Genomic DNA, 19,930 nt, shown 5'->3' on the forward strand with positions numbered 1-19,930 from the left:
GAGAGCCCCACGAAGCCAGGGAAGAGCAGCCGCGCCTCAGGCTTCGCGGCCAGCCTCAAGCCCAAGCAAAAGGCATCCTGGTGGCTCTCAGAGGTCCTAGCTGATCATGAACGCTGGTCCAACAAACGGGCTGGCAGCCAGAGCCCAGCTAAGAATGAAGGAGTTGCATTCACCTGGCATTTTCTTAATGCTCGTACCTCCCAGAGGAACGAACGTGGGGCTGAACAGGAGGTATCTGTTCTCGTGGAAAACAGCTAATTGAAAACTTTGGTGGAGATTTATTTATTTATTTCGTCTTCTGGCTGTGCATGGGGCTTCTCTAATTGTGAAGGAGGGGCTACTCTTCCTTGCGGTGTGTGGGCTTCTCTTCGCCGTGGCTTCTCTTGTTGCGGAACGTGGGCTCTAGGCACGCAAGCTTCCGTAGCTGCAGTGCGTGGGTTCAGTAGTTCTGGTGCGTGGGCTGACTTGCCCCAGAGTCATGTGGGATCTTCCTGGACCAGGGATCGAACCAATGTCCCTTGAACTGCAAGGTGGATTCTTAACCACTGGACCACCAGGGAAGCCCCCAATTGAAAATTGAAAGGTATTTCATCTTTTTTTTTTTTTCCACCTGTAACTCACAATTGGGCTTTACCTGGTGGCTCAACTGTAGAGAACCTGCCTGCCAATGCAGGATCCCCTGGAGAAGGAAATGGCAACCCACTCCAGTATTCTTGCCTGGAGAATCCCTTGAACAGAGGAGCCTGGTGGGCCGCAGTCCATGGGGCTGCCAAAGAGTCAGACATGTCTAAGAGACTAAAGAGCACCAACAACCCACAACTGGCGGTCCTTTTACTAAGGAAGATTGGGCTACGCACGGTGACACAGAACACGCACAGCACGCACAGCGTCCAGTGCAGATACGAACATAATAGACATGCATTTTTGTGAGAGCAGCCAGAGGGAAGGCCGTGAATTGTTTTATTCTGGGATTCACACTATTAAAAGATAATATTTTTCGTTCTTCCTTTGTGCTGCTAAAAATAAATACAGGCTAATGAAAGAGTATCATGTGAAAAGAATAATTAAGGGTCGAAGAAATCTTATTAAGAGAATACCCACTTGCCTATCTTTTCTACAATTAAGGAAATGGGCTTAGCAATGGGTCATCATCATACTATTGGTCAAGGTCCCATCTTTTTATGGCATCAGACAAAGACCCAGCAGCCATCACCGAATATGCAAGGGTTTTGGTTACACAATGAGGCTATGTGTCTTTTTAAATGGGCAGAATAAAAATTCCCTGTTGATGAAGGGACGTTATAATTTGGCCTGTCTGCCCATAAGGTAGGCTAAATTGTGTTCACCCATGATTTTGTGGGGCTTTCCTGCTGGCTCAGATGGTAAAGAATCTGCCTGCAATGCGGGAGACCTGGGTTTGATCCCTGGGTTGGGAAGATCCCCTGGAGAAGGGAATGGCTGCCCACTCCAGTATTCTCACTTGGAAAACCCCATGGACAGAGGAGGCTGGCAGACTACGGTCCATGGGGTCGCAAAGAGTTGGACACGACTCAGGGACTAACCCTTTCACTATGATTTGGTGTCACGGGGTCCTGCCTTTATATACGAACCCCTCACATTACCCATAATCCACTGCCTCCCTCATTATTACTCTCTGCATCTGTTCTCCACAACCCAGAGTTTCCAACCCAGTCTCCAGGTTCTAAAGCAAGCCTGTACAACCCATCACTTCTTCCCCCATACCCCAGACTGCACTTCCACTCTAACCTTGACCAATTTCTCTCCTTTTCTTTCATTATTTAGTGAGCAATCGATACGTGGAAAGTTATGTGCTGGCAGCTGGTAAGAAACAGATAAATGAGACATAGTCCCTAATATTTAGGCATTTGCTGGGATGTGCTGTGCTCAGTCATTAAGTTGTGTCCGACTCTTTTGCAACCCTATGGACTGTAGCCCGCCAAGCTCCTCTGTCCATGCGATTTTCCAGGCAAGAATACTGGAGTGGGTTGTCATTTCCTCCTCCAGGGGATCTTCCTGACCCAGAGATGGAACCCACATCTCCTGCATTGGCAGGCAGATTCTTTACCACTGAGCCACCTGGGAAGCCCCTTTTAAAGTGTCTGCCAACCCACAGAAGAAACGCACATTTGAGCAAATGCACTATAATACCAGGAAAAAACTACGCATATATTGCTATAGAAATATTGAATAAAGAGCGACTACTTACAACCAGGGTGACAGGAGGCTTTCTGGGGAACGGAGAAAGCCAACTGCAGTCTCAAGACTGAGTCGTATTCTCCGAGGCGGGAAGAGTGGGGAGGGCATTCCAGATTGAGAGAACAGCTTGAGGAAAAGCAAGAAGGTGAGAAACCGCATGGCGGGCTCTGTTGTGCTAGAAGATGATAATGAAACCAAACAAAGCCAGCTTGGGTAGGGCTTTGAGTCCCTTGTTAAGGAGTCTGAACATCCAAACGACTCTCTAGTTAACAAGAACTAGGAAAATACATTGAGAAGGACAATGGCAGGATCTGACCTGTATTTTAGGAAGATAATCCTAGAGGTGCTACAGGGAAGGAGGATGAAAAGGGCAGAGAGACATGGTAGGTTCAGATACGCTACACCGAAACCACCATCTTCTCCCTGAGATGTGCCGCTTAACCGCGTCTCTTTAGACTGGGGGTCCCCAGCCTCCGTGCAATCTAATGCCTGTGATCCAAGGTGGAGCTGATGTCATAATAATAGAAGTGAAGTGCACAACAAATGTAACGCGCCTGAATCTTCCTCAAACCATCCCCCCGCCCCCAGTCAGTGGAAACTCTCTCTTCCACAAAACCAGTCCATGGTGCCAAAAAGGTTGGGGATCACTGCACTAGATCAATAAGGGACACCCACCCTCCAAGTTACCTGAGCTACAGGGGTCAACTTTGTCCCCTTCTATCTCTTCTCTTCCTTTCTCTTGTTCCCTTTCTTTGGACAGCTAATGCATCAAAGTCCTGTTCATTTTATCTGCCAAGTATTTTATGAATCTCTCCTGTCTTTCCCCTCTTAACATCTGGGTGCAGGGCCTCAGCATCCTTGCCAGAGGTCTAGAAGTAATTTCCTCTCTGAGTAGGTCATTCTTGGGTCGTAAAGGTTGTGGAAAGTGTTATTCTAGAGCTCAGACAAAGCTCATGATCAGGCTTGTAGGCCCAAAGATGGTTTTTGGAGCCAGTGGGGCAGGTGATAACACCACGGCAGCAAGAGCAACAGCAGCAAATGCACCAAAGACAGAATCTTGGGAGATGCCAATTTCCCAGGGGAAGGACGGGAAGGCACCATGGGAGACCAAAGAGCAACAATTAGAGAACCCACGGCAGAGCACAGCACTTCAGGGAGCTGTGGTGAGAGGGTCCTCTAAACAAAATCCCCAAGGAAGAGGCGGTTGAGGTTGAATCCCACAGCCTTGACCAATGATCTGCCGGCCCTCGGTGATCTTTCAGGATGCAGTGTCAGTGACAGGTTAGGGATGGAACGCAAATTCCAACATGTTCCAGAATGAATTGCTGGTGAGCAGCTGGTGACAAGGAGAAGAATCTACCCTTGTATCAAGTTTGGTTGTTGTTGTTTAGTCATTAAGTCGGGTCCAACTCTTTGTGACTCCATGGACTGTAGCCCACCAGGTGCCTCTGTCCACGGGGTTTCCCAGGCAAGAATACTGGAGTGAGTTGCTACTTCCTTCTCCAGGGATCTTCCCGACCCAGAGATTGAACCCACATCTCCTGCACTGGCAGGCGAGTTCTTTACCACTGAGCCACCAGGGAAGCCCTATTAACTTTGACAGTGAAAGAAAAAAATCACATGTGCCTCATACTTGCCCAAAGATGTTGAACCCTCCCTTCCCTCTCGGGAAGCCCTAACCTCTCCTGATCTCCACTTCACAGTCCTTTGAAGAAGAGAAGAGTAATCTAGAATCCCAGCCATACTCCACACCAATTTCCCACATCATTTTCTGGTATAATTCATCCTTTGAAGTGCATCCGGTCTGTCTTCATGCCCTGCTCTTGCTGTCTGCCTGGACAAGTTTCTGTCAAAGATATCCACAGGAAATGGGCCGCGTGGGTAAAAGTCAGTAGTGCTTCTAAATACAACTGCCCTCTAGCTCAGACGGTAAAGAATCTGCCTGCAAAGCTGAAGCCGGGTTCGATCCCTGGGCTGGTAAGATCCTCTGGAGAAGAGAATGGAAACTCACTGCAGTATTCTTGCCTGGAGAATCCCATGGACAGAGGAGCCTGGTGGGCTACAGCCCATGGGCTCGCAAAGAGTTGGACATGACTGAGTGACCAAGTACACTGCCGCTGCTGCTAAGTCGCTTCAGTCGTGTCCGACTCTGTGCGACCCCATAGATGGCAGCCCACCAGGCTCCGCCATCCCTGGGATTCTCCAGGCAAGAACACTGGAGTGGGTTGCCATTCCTTCTCCAATGCATGAAAGTGAAATGTGAAAGTGAAGTCACCCAGTAGTGTCTGACTCTTAGTGACCCCATGGACTGCAGCCTACCAGGCTCCTCCGTCCATGGGAGTTTTCAGGCAAGAGTACTGGAGTGGGGTGCCATTACCTTCTCTGCAACAAACCAATACAGCACTGTAAAACAATTATCCTCCAATTAAAAATGAATAAATAAATTTTGTTGTGTTCAGTCCCTCAGTCCTGTCCGACTCTTTGCGACCCCACGGACTGCAGCACACCAGGCTTCCCTGTTCTTCACCATCTCCTAGAGTTTGCTCAAACTCATGTCCATTGAGTCAGTGATACCATCCAACCATCTCATCCTCTGCCATCCCCTTCTCCTGCCTTCAATCTTTCCCATCATTAGGGTCTTTTCCAATGAGTCAGCTCTTTGCATCAGGTGGCCAAAGTATTGGAGCTTCAGCTTCAGCATCAGTCCTTCCAGTGAATATTCAGGGTTGATTTCCTTTAGGATTGATGGGTTTGATCTCCTTGCAGTCCAAGGGACTTTAACTTTAATAAAACAAAACAAAACGTGATGGATATGGCCAGAGAGGACAGACTCAGTTACCAACATCCAGAGTACTACACCACGGAGGTCTAATCTTGAAATTCAAAAGAGATCGTTTACATTGGAGGCCTGGTCTCGTGCTACCCTGACTGTTGCTTTCTGATGCATTGCAAAGTCCACCTTTATATGGAGCAGTGGATCTCCAACCCTTCTGGACTGTACACACTCCAGTTGAGGCAAAAGAGCTACAACTTGGCAATCTTGCTCGTACCCACTGCCAGCTTGCCAACAGGAAGAAAATAACTCTCATCAGACATAATGGAAAGAAAGGTACAGGGTTTTATGAGTTGGAAATGAAATAATCTGTTTCTTATTAAATATCATGAGAAAATTATTAATTCATGCCAGAAACACAAATATAAACATTATCATATTGAAAGCATTTCTTCTGAAGAAGACCATCTGGCAGGGCCTCACACTTTGACAAACAAGAGTGTGTGTCACCATGGTGGGCTCTTCCATTAAAGCAGTAAATCAGAGCAAGTAAAAATGGACGGGGTTTTAAGGGGAGAGCGTTACAGTGATGGCATCTGCCAGATACTTGTCACGTGTTTCTCTGGAGGTAGGCCCGCTGTTCTATGAAAACTTGAATTTTCCAGACAAGGGGTGGTGATTATTTCAGAATTTCTCCCTTTAAAATTAGATTCTCAGGAGTTCCTTGTTGGTTCAGTGCTAAGACTTGAGCTCTCAATGCAGGGGGCCTGGGTTCAATCCCTGGTCGGCGAACTAGATCCCACACACTACACTAAGACTTTGCACCTAAAGATTCTGCTGCTGCGAGGAAGTCCTGGTGCAGCCGAATAAATACTTTTTAAGTTATTAAAGAATAATGATAAATAAAATTGGATTCTCTTCATGGGGACCAAATTCCAGAAGCGTCTTTACCTACAAAAGTATTTCATTGTTTAACATAAACGTTGGTGGGAAGATGAAGGAAATTTAGAGAGAAGACACAATACAGAGTAACCAAAAATTGAAAATATAGTATCCTGAACATTTAAAGCAAATGCATGGTTCTTTTTCAGTAAAGTGCAGTTTTAAAAACCTCACACCGTCACTTTTTTTTTTGTAGGAAGGCAGAAGAGATCTATAATTTGGAAAACACGCCCCTCCCTGCAGACAGATAGAACAGTGGTTACACACAAAGTGGAGGAAATCTTGCACTCCAGAGAAGAAGAAATGCTGACGGCAGCTTGAAGAAACACCCGATTCCCTTGAGGATCCACATGAATGGTTTTCACTATTTGCCCTACATTCTCAGAAGACTCTGAGGGACTTCCCTAGCGGTCCAGTGGCTAAGACTCTGAGCTTCCAATGCAAGGGATGCCATTTCGATCCCTGATCAGGGAACTAAGATCCCACAGGGCCGCATGGCAAAAAATAAAAGATGATCACAGATCACTCGTTAAAAATAGAAGACTCTGACCTTAATTTTGCTCACATCGTGTGCCTTCACTTGCTCTGAGGTCCTACTGCTGATAATCAGTGCTATGTTGGTGCCTTTCCCAAATCTCTCTCCCCTACGTCATACATCAAATCACTGGGTGGTCCTAGAGAATCTCTGAAGAACAGTTCCTCAGTCTAGAAGAGCAGACGTCAGCAGAGCTGATCCTCATAGGCTTCTACCACTTGAGAGTTCACTCCCATCTTGGTGCTAACCCAAGACCAGCAGGCATCTACCTCCCAAGCTCAGTCACTATGTATGGAGTGGCCTGAAAAGGATGACACATCAAAATGGTATTCATAGGCTATGCTGCACTACTGCTTACTCAGGAAAGTCTCAGATGCTGGTGAGAGTACCACTAGCATCTACCAACAAGGAGGTCCGAATCTGTCTGGGCACGGGGGCTGCATGGTAGTTGGGGCTGCTCAAGCCCTGTGTGCTGTGTGCTAAGTTGCTCAATCCTGTCTGACTCTTTGTGACCCCATGGACTGTGGCCTGCCAGGCTCCTCTGTCTATGGGGATTCTCCAGGCAAGAATACTGGAGTGGCTTGCCATGCCCTCCTCCAAGGGATCTTCCCAACCCAAGGATCGAACCCAGGTCTCCCGCATTGCTGGTGGATGCTTTACCGCTGAGCCACCAGGGAAGCCCATGAATGCTGGGGTAGCGTATCCCTTCTCCAGGGGATCTTCCCGACCCAGGAATTGAACTGGAGTCTCCTGCATTCCCGGCGGATTCTTCACCAGCTGAGCTACCAGGGAAGTCCACTCAAGCCACTCACGGTTCAGTCAGGAGAGTGAGTAATTCAGTTTACAGGCTGCATATGCTTCTTGTCTCTTCACAACAACCATGTTAGTGTGTATATTAGAAGTGGAAGAAACAGCCCCCACACAAGCCAAACCTCCTAGGAGGATTTGGACCTTTAATGTTAGCACCGATATTCTTCATATTTTAAAATGTTTACTAACCATCTTCCGTGCTTTCCAAAAGGTAAGACATGCACATGATAAAAACTGACCCAACGATGATGTTTATGGAAGAATAATGTAATTTTGTTTGCATCTTCTGCTTTTGTTTGCTCACAGATGCTCTTTGGTGTTGAGCCTTTCCTAAGTCTCCCTCCTGTGTGCTGCGTATCAGTTCCAATGGGTGGCCCAAGAGAATTTATGGAATGAATTCCTCAGGCTAGAATAGTAAGCGTCTATGGTGTGGGTGGGGCGGGGGTTGGCAGAGCTTCCTACACCAGAGCTTAAGCCAAGGGTCCTGGCCTGCTATAAGCTTGGTCACTGTGCCGTCCTCTTTACCCAAATTTATGATCTGCTCAGGACAGCTCACTTGGTGACAAATTAGATTACAGAAATGAGTGAACCAACTATTTGCCTATGCTTCTTATAAGCCATTAGTCATAAAAAAGAATATTTAGGTAGGTAGATGAAGGATGAGCCAAAGAGAGAAAGAGAGTTACAGAGAAACGCAAGACTGAAGCATCTAATTTCATTTCCTCATTATATAAAAGAAGAGGGAGAAGGTCAGTGAGGAGAGAGACACAGAATGAAACAAAAGTATTTGCTTAAAATTTTATAAAAAAAATAATTGTTTCTATAACTCATACTAACTCAAGAGAGTCTTGTGGTTCAGTTTCAGCATCAAATCACAGGAAAAGTTTCACAGAAAAAAAAATAATTAACAAAAATTCGAGCTTCAGCTTCTTCATAAAATACCAAAGAAGGGAGTACATTCTTGATGTATATCCAAAGATCTTAAAGATCCTCTGACGACATTTTCCTCACCTCGCTGGCAATGGATGCTTCCAAACCTTACTCTTCTCCCTCTCTTTAGAAACCCCTTAGAGTTCCCCCAATGTTCAGGCCACATGACCCCTTCTCTCTCCCCAGAACTTTATTATACAGGTCAATATAACCTTTCTGGCTTTTTCCTCAGCACCCCACATCCTAGAACTAAAGGCTTGAGCCCTCAGATTGAAAGAGCCTATCAGTATTGAGAAGGATAAGCTTAAAAACTAAATTAACACACAGAGATATCATAATAAAACTCCAGAAGATCAAGGTGACAAAGACAGTCCTAAAAGAGTCTACAAAAGAATGAGTCAGATCAATCATAGCAGTTTCAAAAAAAAAAAAAAAATAGGGCAAATAGCTTTGATATGCTCAAGAAAAAATAAATATGAACTTAGAGTTTCGACATCTCAGACACAAAAGCCCTCAGGAAAATTTACTATCCACAGGTACTTTCTGGTGGAGAGAGCAGAACCTACCAGAGGGTGCACTCCAGCAAGAAGAAAAATGAATCCTAAAGGTAATCAAGGGGGCAAAGGAGAGTATATTCATTTTTTTATTTTTGTAGTCAAAAAGTAAATTTGTTAAAAGGTTGGGGATAAAGAAAAATCGGAAATGCAAGTTAATTCTTTACTTTTATATCCATTCCTTTTTATCTTTGTATAACATGTCATTACAGTTTACAAAATGCTTTCAGATAAACTGTCAGTAGCTGTAATCACAGGACCTACACAAATATGTTCTGAGATGGATCATGCTGGAACAAATAACAATTCTAATAAAATCTGAAAATGCCCTTCCTGGGGGTGGTAACGCTCTTCTTGCTGTGGAAGCTGGTTGCCTCGCACCAGTCACCACGATGACAATGACAGCAACTCTGAGAAGGGGTGGTGAGTGCCAGGTTTAGCAGCTGATTGCTTTTTCTTCCTCTGTCTACCAAGTTGGACTAGACTATGAATTGGTAGGGAAGGAGCTGAAGAGAGGTAAGAACTCTAACATTTCAAGCCAGCTGAGGCTCTGAAGAGGGGCTCATTAGAAGACCAGGCTAAGAGGGTGGAGGACTAAAGGCCTCGTGCTGCCAGGATGAAGCCAGTGGGACCCAGAGATCTCAGGCTCTGCAGAAGCTTCTGTTGAGAGGCCCGTGGTCCTACTGCCTATGATGACACACACCATGGATCTAGGGCTTGGAATCTCTCGCTTGGACTTTTTGACGCCATCCTGATGTGTGCCAGAAAAAGAGTGGCTGCCAAAAAGCAAGCATTTTCCCATCTCTAAAAATAAAATGCGGGCACCACTTCAGGCCCTGTTGCCAAGACCCAGCCCTTCCCAGGATAAACAATAGGTGGCCAAGCTGACTGGAGGCAGGCACTGGGCCTTGAAGTAAGCCTAGATCTAGCCTGAAATGCCAAGAGCGGACATGTGCAGCTGTTAAGCTAGAAGCCAGAGGGGGCCCTCGCTTCTCCACAGCTGATGGAGGGCAGCTCCAGCGCCCCCAGCCAGAGACCAGGTGTGGCCCACTCGGGTTACCCCAGCAACCTTGACCCAGCTGAGGTCACAGAGTTCCCACCAACCCCTGCCCCCAGAGCCCTCAGGGTGCGCGGTGACAAATCTGAGGGCTTGCGCGGTCTTGTGCCGAGAAAGTTGCCTGGGAAGGAAAGTTCCACTGGGATCTATCTGCATTCATCACTCAGGGCTATGGCCATCACCTGTCAAAACCCATCACGCCCCGCTGAGGGCCCTCACCTGTTGGCCGCAGGCCCCACAAAGCACCTTCGTGTGGGGGTGATGCTATAATAACTCATCCTTCCCACTCTAATTGCCTCCCAACTCGTCAAATGCTTCTGCACCGCTTGTTCCAGCCCCTGCGCCTTGTCATTAGGGTTCAAATCTTCCCAAGACCATAAGCTTGGCTTTTTGCTCATTTGGGGTGTTAAAAAAAAGGCTAAGAGGGGGTTAGGGGAGGAGAGGGACTAAATATAGCAAATATTTGCAGGCATAATCACTCCATAAACATGCTTCAGTGGAAGGGAGTGTAGGGCCGACCCAGATGACGGATGTCATTCACCGGAGTGTCACATCATAAATAAAACTGAATGAGCCCATTCTCCCTCAGAACCAAGAGTGACGCCTGTTCACACTATAAATATTTATGTAGTCATGGTCCTTAAAAGACTGTGTTTTTCCAGGTAAGTAGATTTTAATGAAAAAGTTAAGCAGAGCTTTTCCTGCCATTACGGAATAGTCACTGTAGCTTTTTGACATGGTATTCCACTGCAAGGAGAAGGAAGAAAAAAGAAGAAAAGGGAAAAATCAGGCTGCCCTCCATGAGGCTTCTGCGTGGGATCTCATTTATGCCGGTCAAGGTGCATTCTCGTGCAGAAAGTGACAGCCTTCAACGGGGTGGCCGACACCAGAGGAAGCTCTATGGGCCTCCGTTGGACCCAGGGCCTGTGTGATGAAGGGAGCGCGACAGACCCTTGTCCCCCAAGTTCAGACCCCCTCCCCCCACTCTGCCAGGAGAGTCGGGCGCCCTAGCTCTCTCCGCTCTCTCCGCCTGCCCCTTAGGACCAGAAAAAATGTACACCTCAGCCCATTACTGTGCTCATTGGAGAAGAATTCTCAGAATTCCAAGATGTGTGCCTGAGTGTCTGGGGTGTTTATGTAGATATGCTGCTCTTATCTACTCCTCCTGATCACATGAGCCAGGGCAGCCCCCAGAAACCCTGCCAGCCTCTGATCTACTTTTGCTGCACTCCGCACCTCACACCACTTGTCAAGGGGAACTCCCCCCCGCCCCGCGCCCCCATCACCGTGGGCTCCCGGCACCACTGCCACCCTCCCCTCCTCCAAGACACTCCTGCCACCTGGAGTTCCCAAGCCACCGTCTCTAGAACAATTCTTGCTGCACTTCCTGTCACTTTGCAATTTACTCATCACTTCAAGGCACCAAAACCCTAGCTCAAGTCCATCGAGCTGGTTTCTTTCCCAGGGATGGCCTTCTGCCCAGGCTCCCTTCCCCTCCAAACCTCAGGGTGGCCCCTGCTATGTCAGCCTGAACTGGCCTCTTCGGGAAAATGTGATGATCCTCTGGCTCTAGTCTCAGGAAGTCTTGTTTCACAAAGAACAAGAGTCTCTGGTTTGGGGCGGTGAGTCACGGGCAGCCTTGACCATGCCTATCTGGGGAGGCTGAGGCTGCCATGTATGGCCCTTGCCCACCCACCTCTCGGGGTAAGTTGGAGCTCTTTGCCAGGACAGCCTGAGTCATAAAACTCAGCACATTCTTTAGGCGTTGGATAGTCTTTCCTTGTTATTACTTCGCTTTTGTTTTATGTAGCACCTGGTTTCATTTTAAAAATCCAAATAAAAATCTCATGGATGGGGCTCGGGTGGGCTGGGGGGTTAGGAAGGAAGGAAAAAGAGAAAGAAAGGCGTGAAGCCTAGGTTAAGGGACGGAAGAAAGGGCTGGAACTCCCCAAATATGCAAGACCCAGGCAGGACAGGGAGTTAGCTGCAGGGCAAAAGGCAGGAGAGAGAGAGAAACATGGAGAATGTGTTACGATTGAGCTGAATTTGATGATTCCTTTTTCTGTCCATGATAAAGCACTTGATGTCCAAGTCTTTCCCCACATTAGGCCCCAGTTCTGAGTTAGTCCTTTACTCATGAGCCATGTGGATTGTCCCTAAACCCTACACTTTGGGAGTTTCCTCAATAAACTGACAGACTTATTCATGATGAATTCCAAGGAACTTTTCAGTTACAACACTGTGATTCCACAAACCAATCAGCTCCCTTTTTTCTTAGACCACAAAGCCCAACCCCAATTAAGGGACTATTTTTCCAAAAGCTAACATTTTTTTTTTGGTCTTTGTGGGAGGGGGAGGGGGGTGGTAGAGGAATGGGGCCCAGCAAAGGAGACGGTGTAGACCCAACCATATAAATGTTGCTGGTTAAACTGAATTTCTGTGGCCAGGTTCGTCTGCAAAATCATCTCTAAAACTGTTCACATCGGGTTTTTTAAAGAGTGCTGTTCTAATAAGCTATGCCTGCATACAGAAAAAAAAAAAAATCCACAGATACTGAAAGAATGAATAATACCTATTGACACAGAGAATTGTATTTCCTTGGAGTAGTAAAATATTAATTAAAGTGTAAGACCAGGAGCATTAGGCAATTAGACCTTCATGAGAAATGGAGTATTTCCTGTCGTATCAGTAAACAAGGAAGTAACAGTCGTCAGGATCACAGCCCTCCAACATAAGCCCTGAGGGTACTCCAGAAGGAGACCTGGCAGCCATTAGGCTATAGCCACTCCCAAGGATGCTCAGGATGTAAAAAAATACACAAGATATTGGCCCCACATGGCTGAGATGCAATTGAAAGGAATAATTTCAGTGAGCCCAAAACTAAGATCATGGCATCCAGTCCCATCACTTCATGGCAAACAGAAGGAGAAATAGTGGAAACAGTGGCAGACTTTATTTTCCTGGACTCCAAAATTACTTCGGACAGTGACTGCAGCCAGGAAATGAAAAGACACTTGCTCCTTGGAAGAAAAGCTATGACCAACCCAGACAGCATATTAAAAGGCAGAGACATCACTTTGCCAACAAAAGTCCATATAGTCAAAGTTATGGTTTTTCTAGTAGGCCTGTACAGTTGCGAGAGATGTACCATAAAGAAGGCTAACCACTGAAGAAATGATGCTTCTGAATTGTGGTGCTGGATGCTAGTGGTAAAAACTGCCTGTCAATGCAAGAGATAGAAGAGATGCATGTTGGGTCCCTGGGTCAGGAAGATCCCCTGAAGGAGGGCATGGCAACCCACTCCAATATTTTTGCCCTGAGAATCCCCATGGACAGAGGAGCCTGGTGGGCTACAGTCCAAAGGGTCGCAGAGAGTCAGACATGACTGAAGCGACTTAACACTCACGCACACTGGAAAAGAACCGAGAGTCTCTTGGACAGCAAGGAGATCAAACTAATCAATCCTAAAGGAAATCAACACTGAATATTCTTTGGAGGGACTGATCCTAAAACTGAAGCTCCAATTCTTTGGCCACCTGATGTGAAGAGCTGACTCACTGGAGATGACCCTGATGCTGCGAAAGATTGAGGGCAAGAGGAGAAGGAGTGTCAGAGGATGAGATGGTTGGATGGCATCATCAACTCAATGGACATGAATGTGAACAAACTCTGGGAGATAGTGAAAGGTTAGCCTGGCGTGCTGCAGTCTACCGGGTCTCAGAGTTGGACATGACTTTGCAACTGAACAGTAACAACAGATTCATGCATCTTCCCATCATAGAAAAGCACTAAATTCCTTAACTTGGGATATCTGGTTTTCTTTAATTAACAATAATCATTTGATAGTTAGACTACTGCCCTTTGCTATAAAACTTCGTATAACCTGGCTCCTTCCCTCGCCTCTTCTGAGCAATTCTCACTGTGTCACTTGACATGCTGTCTCCTGAGCCTGAAGTCTTTACATTGCCCACCAAATAAAATATAACACTCAATTTTTAAATTGTGAATATTCTTTAAATCTGGAGAAGGAAATGGCAACCCACTCCAGTATTCTTGCCTGGAGAATCCCAGGGACAGAGGAGCCTGGTGGGCTGCTGTCTATGGGGTCGCACAAAGTCGGACACGACTGAAGCGACTTAGCAGCAGCATAAGCATTCTTTAAGTCGACATTCAACAGAGGCCTTTACCTCCCTCTGCTCAAGAGCTTCTCCATGAAGCTGGCCAAGGCAAAAATCCTGGAGGTTTCTGAGTGGCTCCAAGGCAGCAGTTTTAAAGCAGTTTGGCTCCCTTAATGGAAACCATACGAAGGGATCCTGGGAATCAGACCAGAAGGCTTTCGGGGATAGTACTTAGCCTAACCTGGGCTAAAGAACAAAAATAACCACTAGGAGGTTTGGGAAGGGTTGGGAGAGGGACGAGGTAGAGGTGGTGGTACGACTTTTAATTGCCTTTTCTATTTAACAGAAACCATGTGGAGAAGGTCTGTTTGCTAAACGGGAGTAAACCCGGCAACAGGCAGAGAGCAGGCTAGGGGGGTGCGGAGGAAGAGGGGTACGGGGCAGCTACTTCCATAACCACACGAGATTCAGCTTTCCCCTCGGTGGGACAGCAGTCGCCGGGGCCCTTGGCTCCCAGGACAGCGGCGATGGCTTCCCCCGCATAGTGTCTCCGCAGGGGTGACCTCCCTCTAGGGCGCTCGGCAGAGGCACAGGCTGGGGCGGCGGGGTCGTGGGCAGTGCGGGGCGGGGTGAGGGACTGGCACATCGAGCCCGGGTGGGGCCAGAGGGGGCGTTGGGAATGCAGTGGAGGAGGGTCGTAGAACTGGAGGAGGAGGAGCCGGAGAAGGCGACGGATCTCTGCACGGAGGAGGAGGAGGATCGTGGAGGGAGGGGGCTGACCTGGAGAGGAGGAGAGGCGAGAGAGAGGCGGAACTCAGCCCGAGGAACTCCGAGAGGAAGACCGCGGTGGGGCGGGGCTGGGGCTGAGATGTGGGCGGGGCGGGATGTGGGCGGGGCTTGTGGGACGCGAGGCCGCTCTGCAGGGACGAGAAAGGCCGCGATTCGCTCTGCCCCCAGATCTCGCCCCCGCAACGCCGCCAGCCGCCCCCTCCCGCCAACTTGCTTCTCCGCGGCCCCTCGCGGGGAAGGAAGCTGGTTGTGCGAGGCTTGCTGTACGAGGCTGCGGCTCTGGCGACGATTGCTCTGAATACAAAAGAGCCTTTCTCACGCCCTTGCGCCCTTCCCCGCCTGGGGCGCCCAGATGGACGGCACTGGCTCCTTGGACTCTAGAGCCGACAGCTGTCGGGGCCACACCACCATTTCTGTGGTTCTTGCAGAGAAGCCTGCTTCCAAGTCTTTACAGAAAAGTTTAATGATCAGTATAATGATAACTTTGGTCCCCTCTTCCCCTCTTCCAGTTTGAGAGAAAAAACAAATTGAGGGATGAAGGCTTTTGATGTCCGGTAAATGCCCAAGAAAACCAACCTGCCTAGGTCCGTGTCTTTCCGGGCCCACTCATACCTCCAAGTCGTTAATAAAGCAGGCTCAGAGCCGCCAACTTTGTGGCTTCGCTTTCCAACTCAGCTAAACGAATGACGAGAATGGTCCTTTCCGAGTATAAACGACTTGATCAGCTTCTGAGCCTCCAGATGAACTAGTCTTGCTTATAGAATCACTTGGTTCACGAAACTGGGGAAAAAAAAAAATGGCCCAGTTGTCAGCACTCGCCCATCCGCTAAGGTTAGTTTTTGCACAGTTGGGAATTAAATTGCCAAGACATCGATGACGAGCAGAAATTGGGATTGTTCCAGCATTTTCTTCCATCTCCTTTAATTTGTCTATTTCATATATCGTGTCTGTGTCAGGAAGGCCAGATCAATAAGCAGGAGAGGAAAAGGGGGCAAGAACTCTTAGAATCAATAACCGAATCATTGATCTCCTGGAATCAATAACGGCACCCGTTCACTGCTGCTGCTGCTGCTGCCCTTTAATCATCCTTTAGCGGTAAGAGTATTTCCCCTGTCTTCCCTACCATCCTTTTAGTCCAGATAGCCCTGGGTGTGGATTTCTCTACTTTCCAGTGTTACAGCATGAACTTCTTGAAGATAGAACCCAGAAATATAAATATTTAGAAGATGGCTACCAAGCAAATACTTTTTAAAGTGAAAATATCGTTAATGATGGTTGAAATTTTCATTCAGTCCTTAATGCTACGGATGAAGATCATAATATAAAAATTGATTTTGCTTTATTATATAAGTTAAAAATGGTGATTTCTTTTATTCAGAATTTTAGGCCCAAGGCTTCCCAAACAAGGAGCCCGTGTTAATTGTGTGGGGTGTGCCCGTGTGTGTTGTACTTTCAGCTTCTTGTTGCACCATAAAAACAAGAGCAGGATGTAATGTCATTAATTTGTCGGGAATTGTTGACTTAAAAGAGGCTACTGTGAGTATAGAACATTCACTTTAGGGGAGGGAGGGCGGGGAAGCCCCTCGAAGAGACAGACAACTGTCCCCCCCGAACAGCTGCGGACACTGGCAGTGGAATGGCTTGGAACGAGTACAACTCTGTGCAGCGAGAGGGACTTATTTATTTAACAATAGTTAATGATTCTCCCAGGCAACTCCCAGGAGGCCCGCTCGCAGTAAACACACTTTCAGGAAATCAGCTACCCTTCCTAGAAGCCTGCACCAACCCTTCAGTGAAGGGAGGTCCCTGGCTATCTGCATAATACGACATTCAGTGGACTGCCCAGCTTCAAATGCCCCGGAATAATTCTTTCCACAGCTTACCACAGCTCTGCCCTCCTGAGCTAGGAAAGTTACCGAGTCCTAAGGCAAAAAAAAAAATAAAGACAAATATGCCATTTCTGGAATACCACCATTCTAGTTACCTGGGAACCAAGTGGGCTGTTTAACCCTGTCCCGTTAGCTAAATGTATCAGATAAGCTAGTTGGTGCCCATAGACTAGCATTTTCCCAAGTGATATCTCTATACTGTCTGTACTGGTAGTTCTTGTGATAATGTTAGGTAGTACTTGAATAACATTTTTTATTTTAATGGTCAGAGTTTTTTTTTTTCCTAATATACATAACTAGCATACCAAACTGATGGTGCTATAAATATAATTACTTAGGGTGAGGCCACATTTTTTAAAGTCAATTTAAAGAGAAATTTTAATGAGCAAAAGTAATAAGATAGCAAAAGTCATTATAACTTTTTTTTTTTAAGGCCGCACTGTGAGGCATTTGGATCTTAGTTCCCTAACCAGGTATGGAACCTGTGCCCTGTACACTAGGAGCGCTGTACCACCAGGGAAGTCCCTGTAACTTTTATATTAAATGAAGTAAAGTCAGTAGGGTGCTTGTAGAAACCAGTTTTTATTCTTTCTCTAGAAGTGTCTGCTAGAACTCCTGTGATAGCGGAAGAATCCCATTGTCACCTCCTGCTTAAAATTACTGGTTTGGAGAAAGTCTGAGCAGGCAAGACAAAGCCTGGGCTCTAGAGACCCATGTCAGGGGGAGCAGGGCCAGTATATAGCGGGTGGCAGGATGGGCACATGACCTGGGTGGGTGGGTCCCCCAAAGGGAAGGACAGTCTGAGAACTTATTGCCTTTTTCACACGAGGTGGAATCCAGCAGATCCCTGCCGTCACTGATGAGCATTTAGACGGTACAAGAGAAGTTCCAGTCCCTCTATGCCTCTTTGAGGCTTGTTTCCAAAATAAGAGACCAACACAAGAAATGTTCACGATACTTTTGGGAAGACTGCTTATCAAAACAGTCTGTTTCCAGAGTTGTTTCTATGTGTCACATGACTGTAAATGTTGGATTACCTTCACACCGACTCTAAACATATATACACCTCCACCCTGGAGGATACACTATGCAGAATTGTTGACACTCCCAAGGAGCCACTGTTGGGTGACAAGCAAAAAGATTCTTACGTGTTTCAGGAGCTCTCTCCTTAGAAGACTGTACTTCATCAGGCTCTTCGGTGCTGGCTTTTTAATTCTCGCATCTAGCGTAGAGAGACAGACTGCTAGTGGGCTAGGTACCCATGGTAAAGTCTATTACAGTAGGAATAGATGAACTGTACTCCTAAACCATTTTTTAATCAATAGTTCCATATACACTAGGAGAAGGCAATGGCAACACACTCCAGTTACTCTTGCCTGGAAAATCCCATGGACGGAGGAGCCTGGTGGGCTGCCATCTATGGGGTCACACAGAGTCGGACACAACTGAGCGACTTCACTTTCACCTTTCACTTTCATGCATTGGAGAAGGAAATGGCAACCCAGTCCAGTGTTCTTGTCTGGAGAATCCCAGGGACGGCGGAGCCTGGTGGGCTGCAGTCCACAGGGTCGCACAGACTCGGACACGACTGAAGTGACTTAGCAGCAGCAGCCGTACACACTGCCTGCTTCACACACACACTACCCACTTTCCCTCATCCGCAACTTCTGCCTCCAGCACAACCTTCTCACATGTAGTCTTTTTTGGAGCTGCCGCTGTCAAGTGGCTCTGTGGGAATTCTGTTTTTATGTCTGCATCCTACCATCCTTCCATTTAGCTTAGGAGAGGTTTGTGTGTGTGTGTTAGTCGCTCAGTCGTGTCCGACTCTTTTCGACCCCATGGTCTGTAGCCTGCCAAGCTCCTCCGTCCATGGGATTCTCCAGGCAAGAGCACGGGAGTGGATTGCCATTCCCTTCTCCAGGGAGAGGTATGTACAATGAAGTAATAAAGTGTGTGATGGGAGGAAGGAGGCAGAAATGCAAAAGGCCTTAAATGGCTTCAGACTCTGGAAGGTATGAAAATATCTGATAAAGATCATAATTAAAAGCAAAATGTGGATGTAAAGTGGTAGTTTCGGATCAGACTTACATGGTCTTTCATAACCTGGAGGAGGACGTGCTGGAGGAAAATCCCCAGACAGAATTTGGTGTGCCTATGAAGAAGAGATGAAAACAAATATCAACCAATTTCACAACAATAGAAATTTAATCACATTCTTTTTCCACTGTTGTCCTCCCCATTCAAAAGGCACTTTGATACTGCTGTCAAAAGCCACCATAGCAAAATACTAATACTAAAATGAAAAGACAAAATTGGAGAAAATATTTATAAAATTGGACACCTATCCTTATATGCAAATATAACATAACTATCCTTATATGCAAATATAACATAACTATCCTTATATGCAAATAGCTTATACAAAGTAGTTAGGAAAAAGCTAAACACCCCAATAGAAAGGTGGTCAAAGGAAGTGAATACGATCGATCGTCATTGCTCATGGATTCCATTCCAAATCAATGCTTACAGTGCTTTTGAGATCATTCAAGGACATGCCCAAAGTGGCAAACAGTTGGAGTCACTCGGCATGCATGTTCTTGGTGGAGGCCCGACAAGAGCACGCTCTGCCTTCTTGTTTCAGTTCTGGTTCTGTAAACAAGTGACCCTTTTGCAGCCTATCTAGTGCCACACCTTCTGGCTTTTCGTGCCTTTTGTTAATGACCTCCCTGTTCTAAACGGCCCCCAGGTGCAGAGCTGACGTGCTGCTTAGTGTTGCTAAGTGCGAGAAGGCTGACGTGCCTTACAGAGAAAATACGATTGTTAGATAAGCTTTGTTTAGCTTATCTAACAAGTTTGGAGAAGGTGATGGCAACCCACTCCAGTGTTCTTGCCTGGAAAATCCCATGGACAGAGGAGCCTGGTGGGCTGCCGTCTATGGGGTCGCACAGAGTCGGACACGACTGAAGCGACACAGCAGCAGCAGCAGGCACAAGTTATAGTGCTGTAGGATCAATGTTAATGAACCAACAATATACGTCAAATAAGGTGCTGTTAAACAGAAACACAAACTTAGGTATTGATCAGTTGGTGAAAATCGTATGACCAGAGGCTCACAAGAAAGAGACCCTGTATTTCTCTTAGGAGCAATAGTTCCGTATTCCCTGAGTCATGTTAGTAGACACTTTAAAAAAGATAACTACCGTGAATAATGAGAACTGACTATAATTCAAGAAAAGAGTATGAATAACTAGTAAACAGAAGATGCTCAACCTCAATGATAAAGAAATGAAAATCAAAAGAAAATTGAACTATTTTT

General features: G+C 46.7%; 1 protein-coding gene across 4 annotated transcripts in view; it reads right to left on the bottom strand.

Moving 5' to 3' along the window:
* The window catches only part of C17H4orf51 (chromosome 17 C4orf51 homolog), a 49,559-nt gene that overhangs the window by 2,676 nt on the left and 26,953 nt on the right, over positions 1-19,930 (bottom strand). Inside the window, exons 4-7 of one of the 4 annotated variants that reach the window (XR_015144156.1) lie at positions 18,703-18,766; positions 17,763-17,836; positions 15,338-15,505; positions 14,243-14,716 (exon numbers count right to left, since the gene is read on the bottom strand). Coding sequence is in view for 2 of the 4 variants with exons in the window: in XM_086346500.1 (XP_086202626.1) it covers positions 15,401-15,505; positions 17,763-17,836; positions 18,703-18,766 (243 nt within the window). In the remaining 2 variants the exon portion in view is untranslated. Of the gene's footprint in view, positions 1-14,242; positions 14,717-15,170; positions 15,506-17,762; positions 17,837-18,702; positions 18,767-19,930 lie in introns of those variants that run through there. The other 3 variants (XR_015144155.1, XM_086346500.1, XM_086346501.1) reach the window with 3 other exon arrangements.

The sequence above is a fragment of the Bos grunniens genome, chromosome 17, assembly GCF_055505025.1.
Source record: "Bos grunniens cultivar Pamir isolate PY7600 chromosome 17, Bosgru_T2T1.0, whole genome shotgun sequence".
In the NCBI taxonomy this organism is placed as follows: domain Eukaryota; kingdom Metazoa; phylum Chordata; class Mammalia; order Artiodactyla; family Bovidae; genus Bos; species Bos grunniens.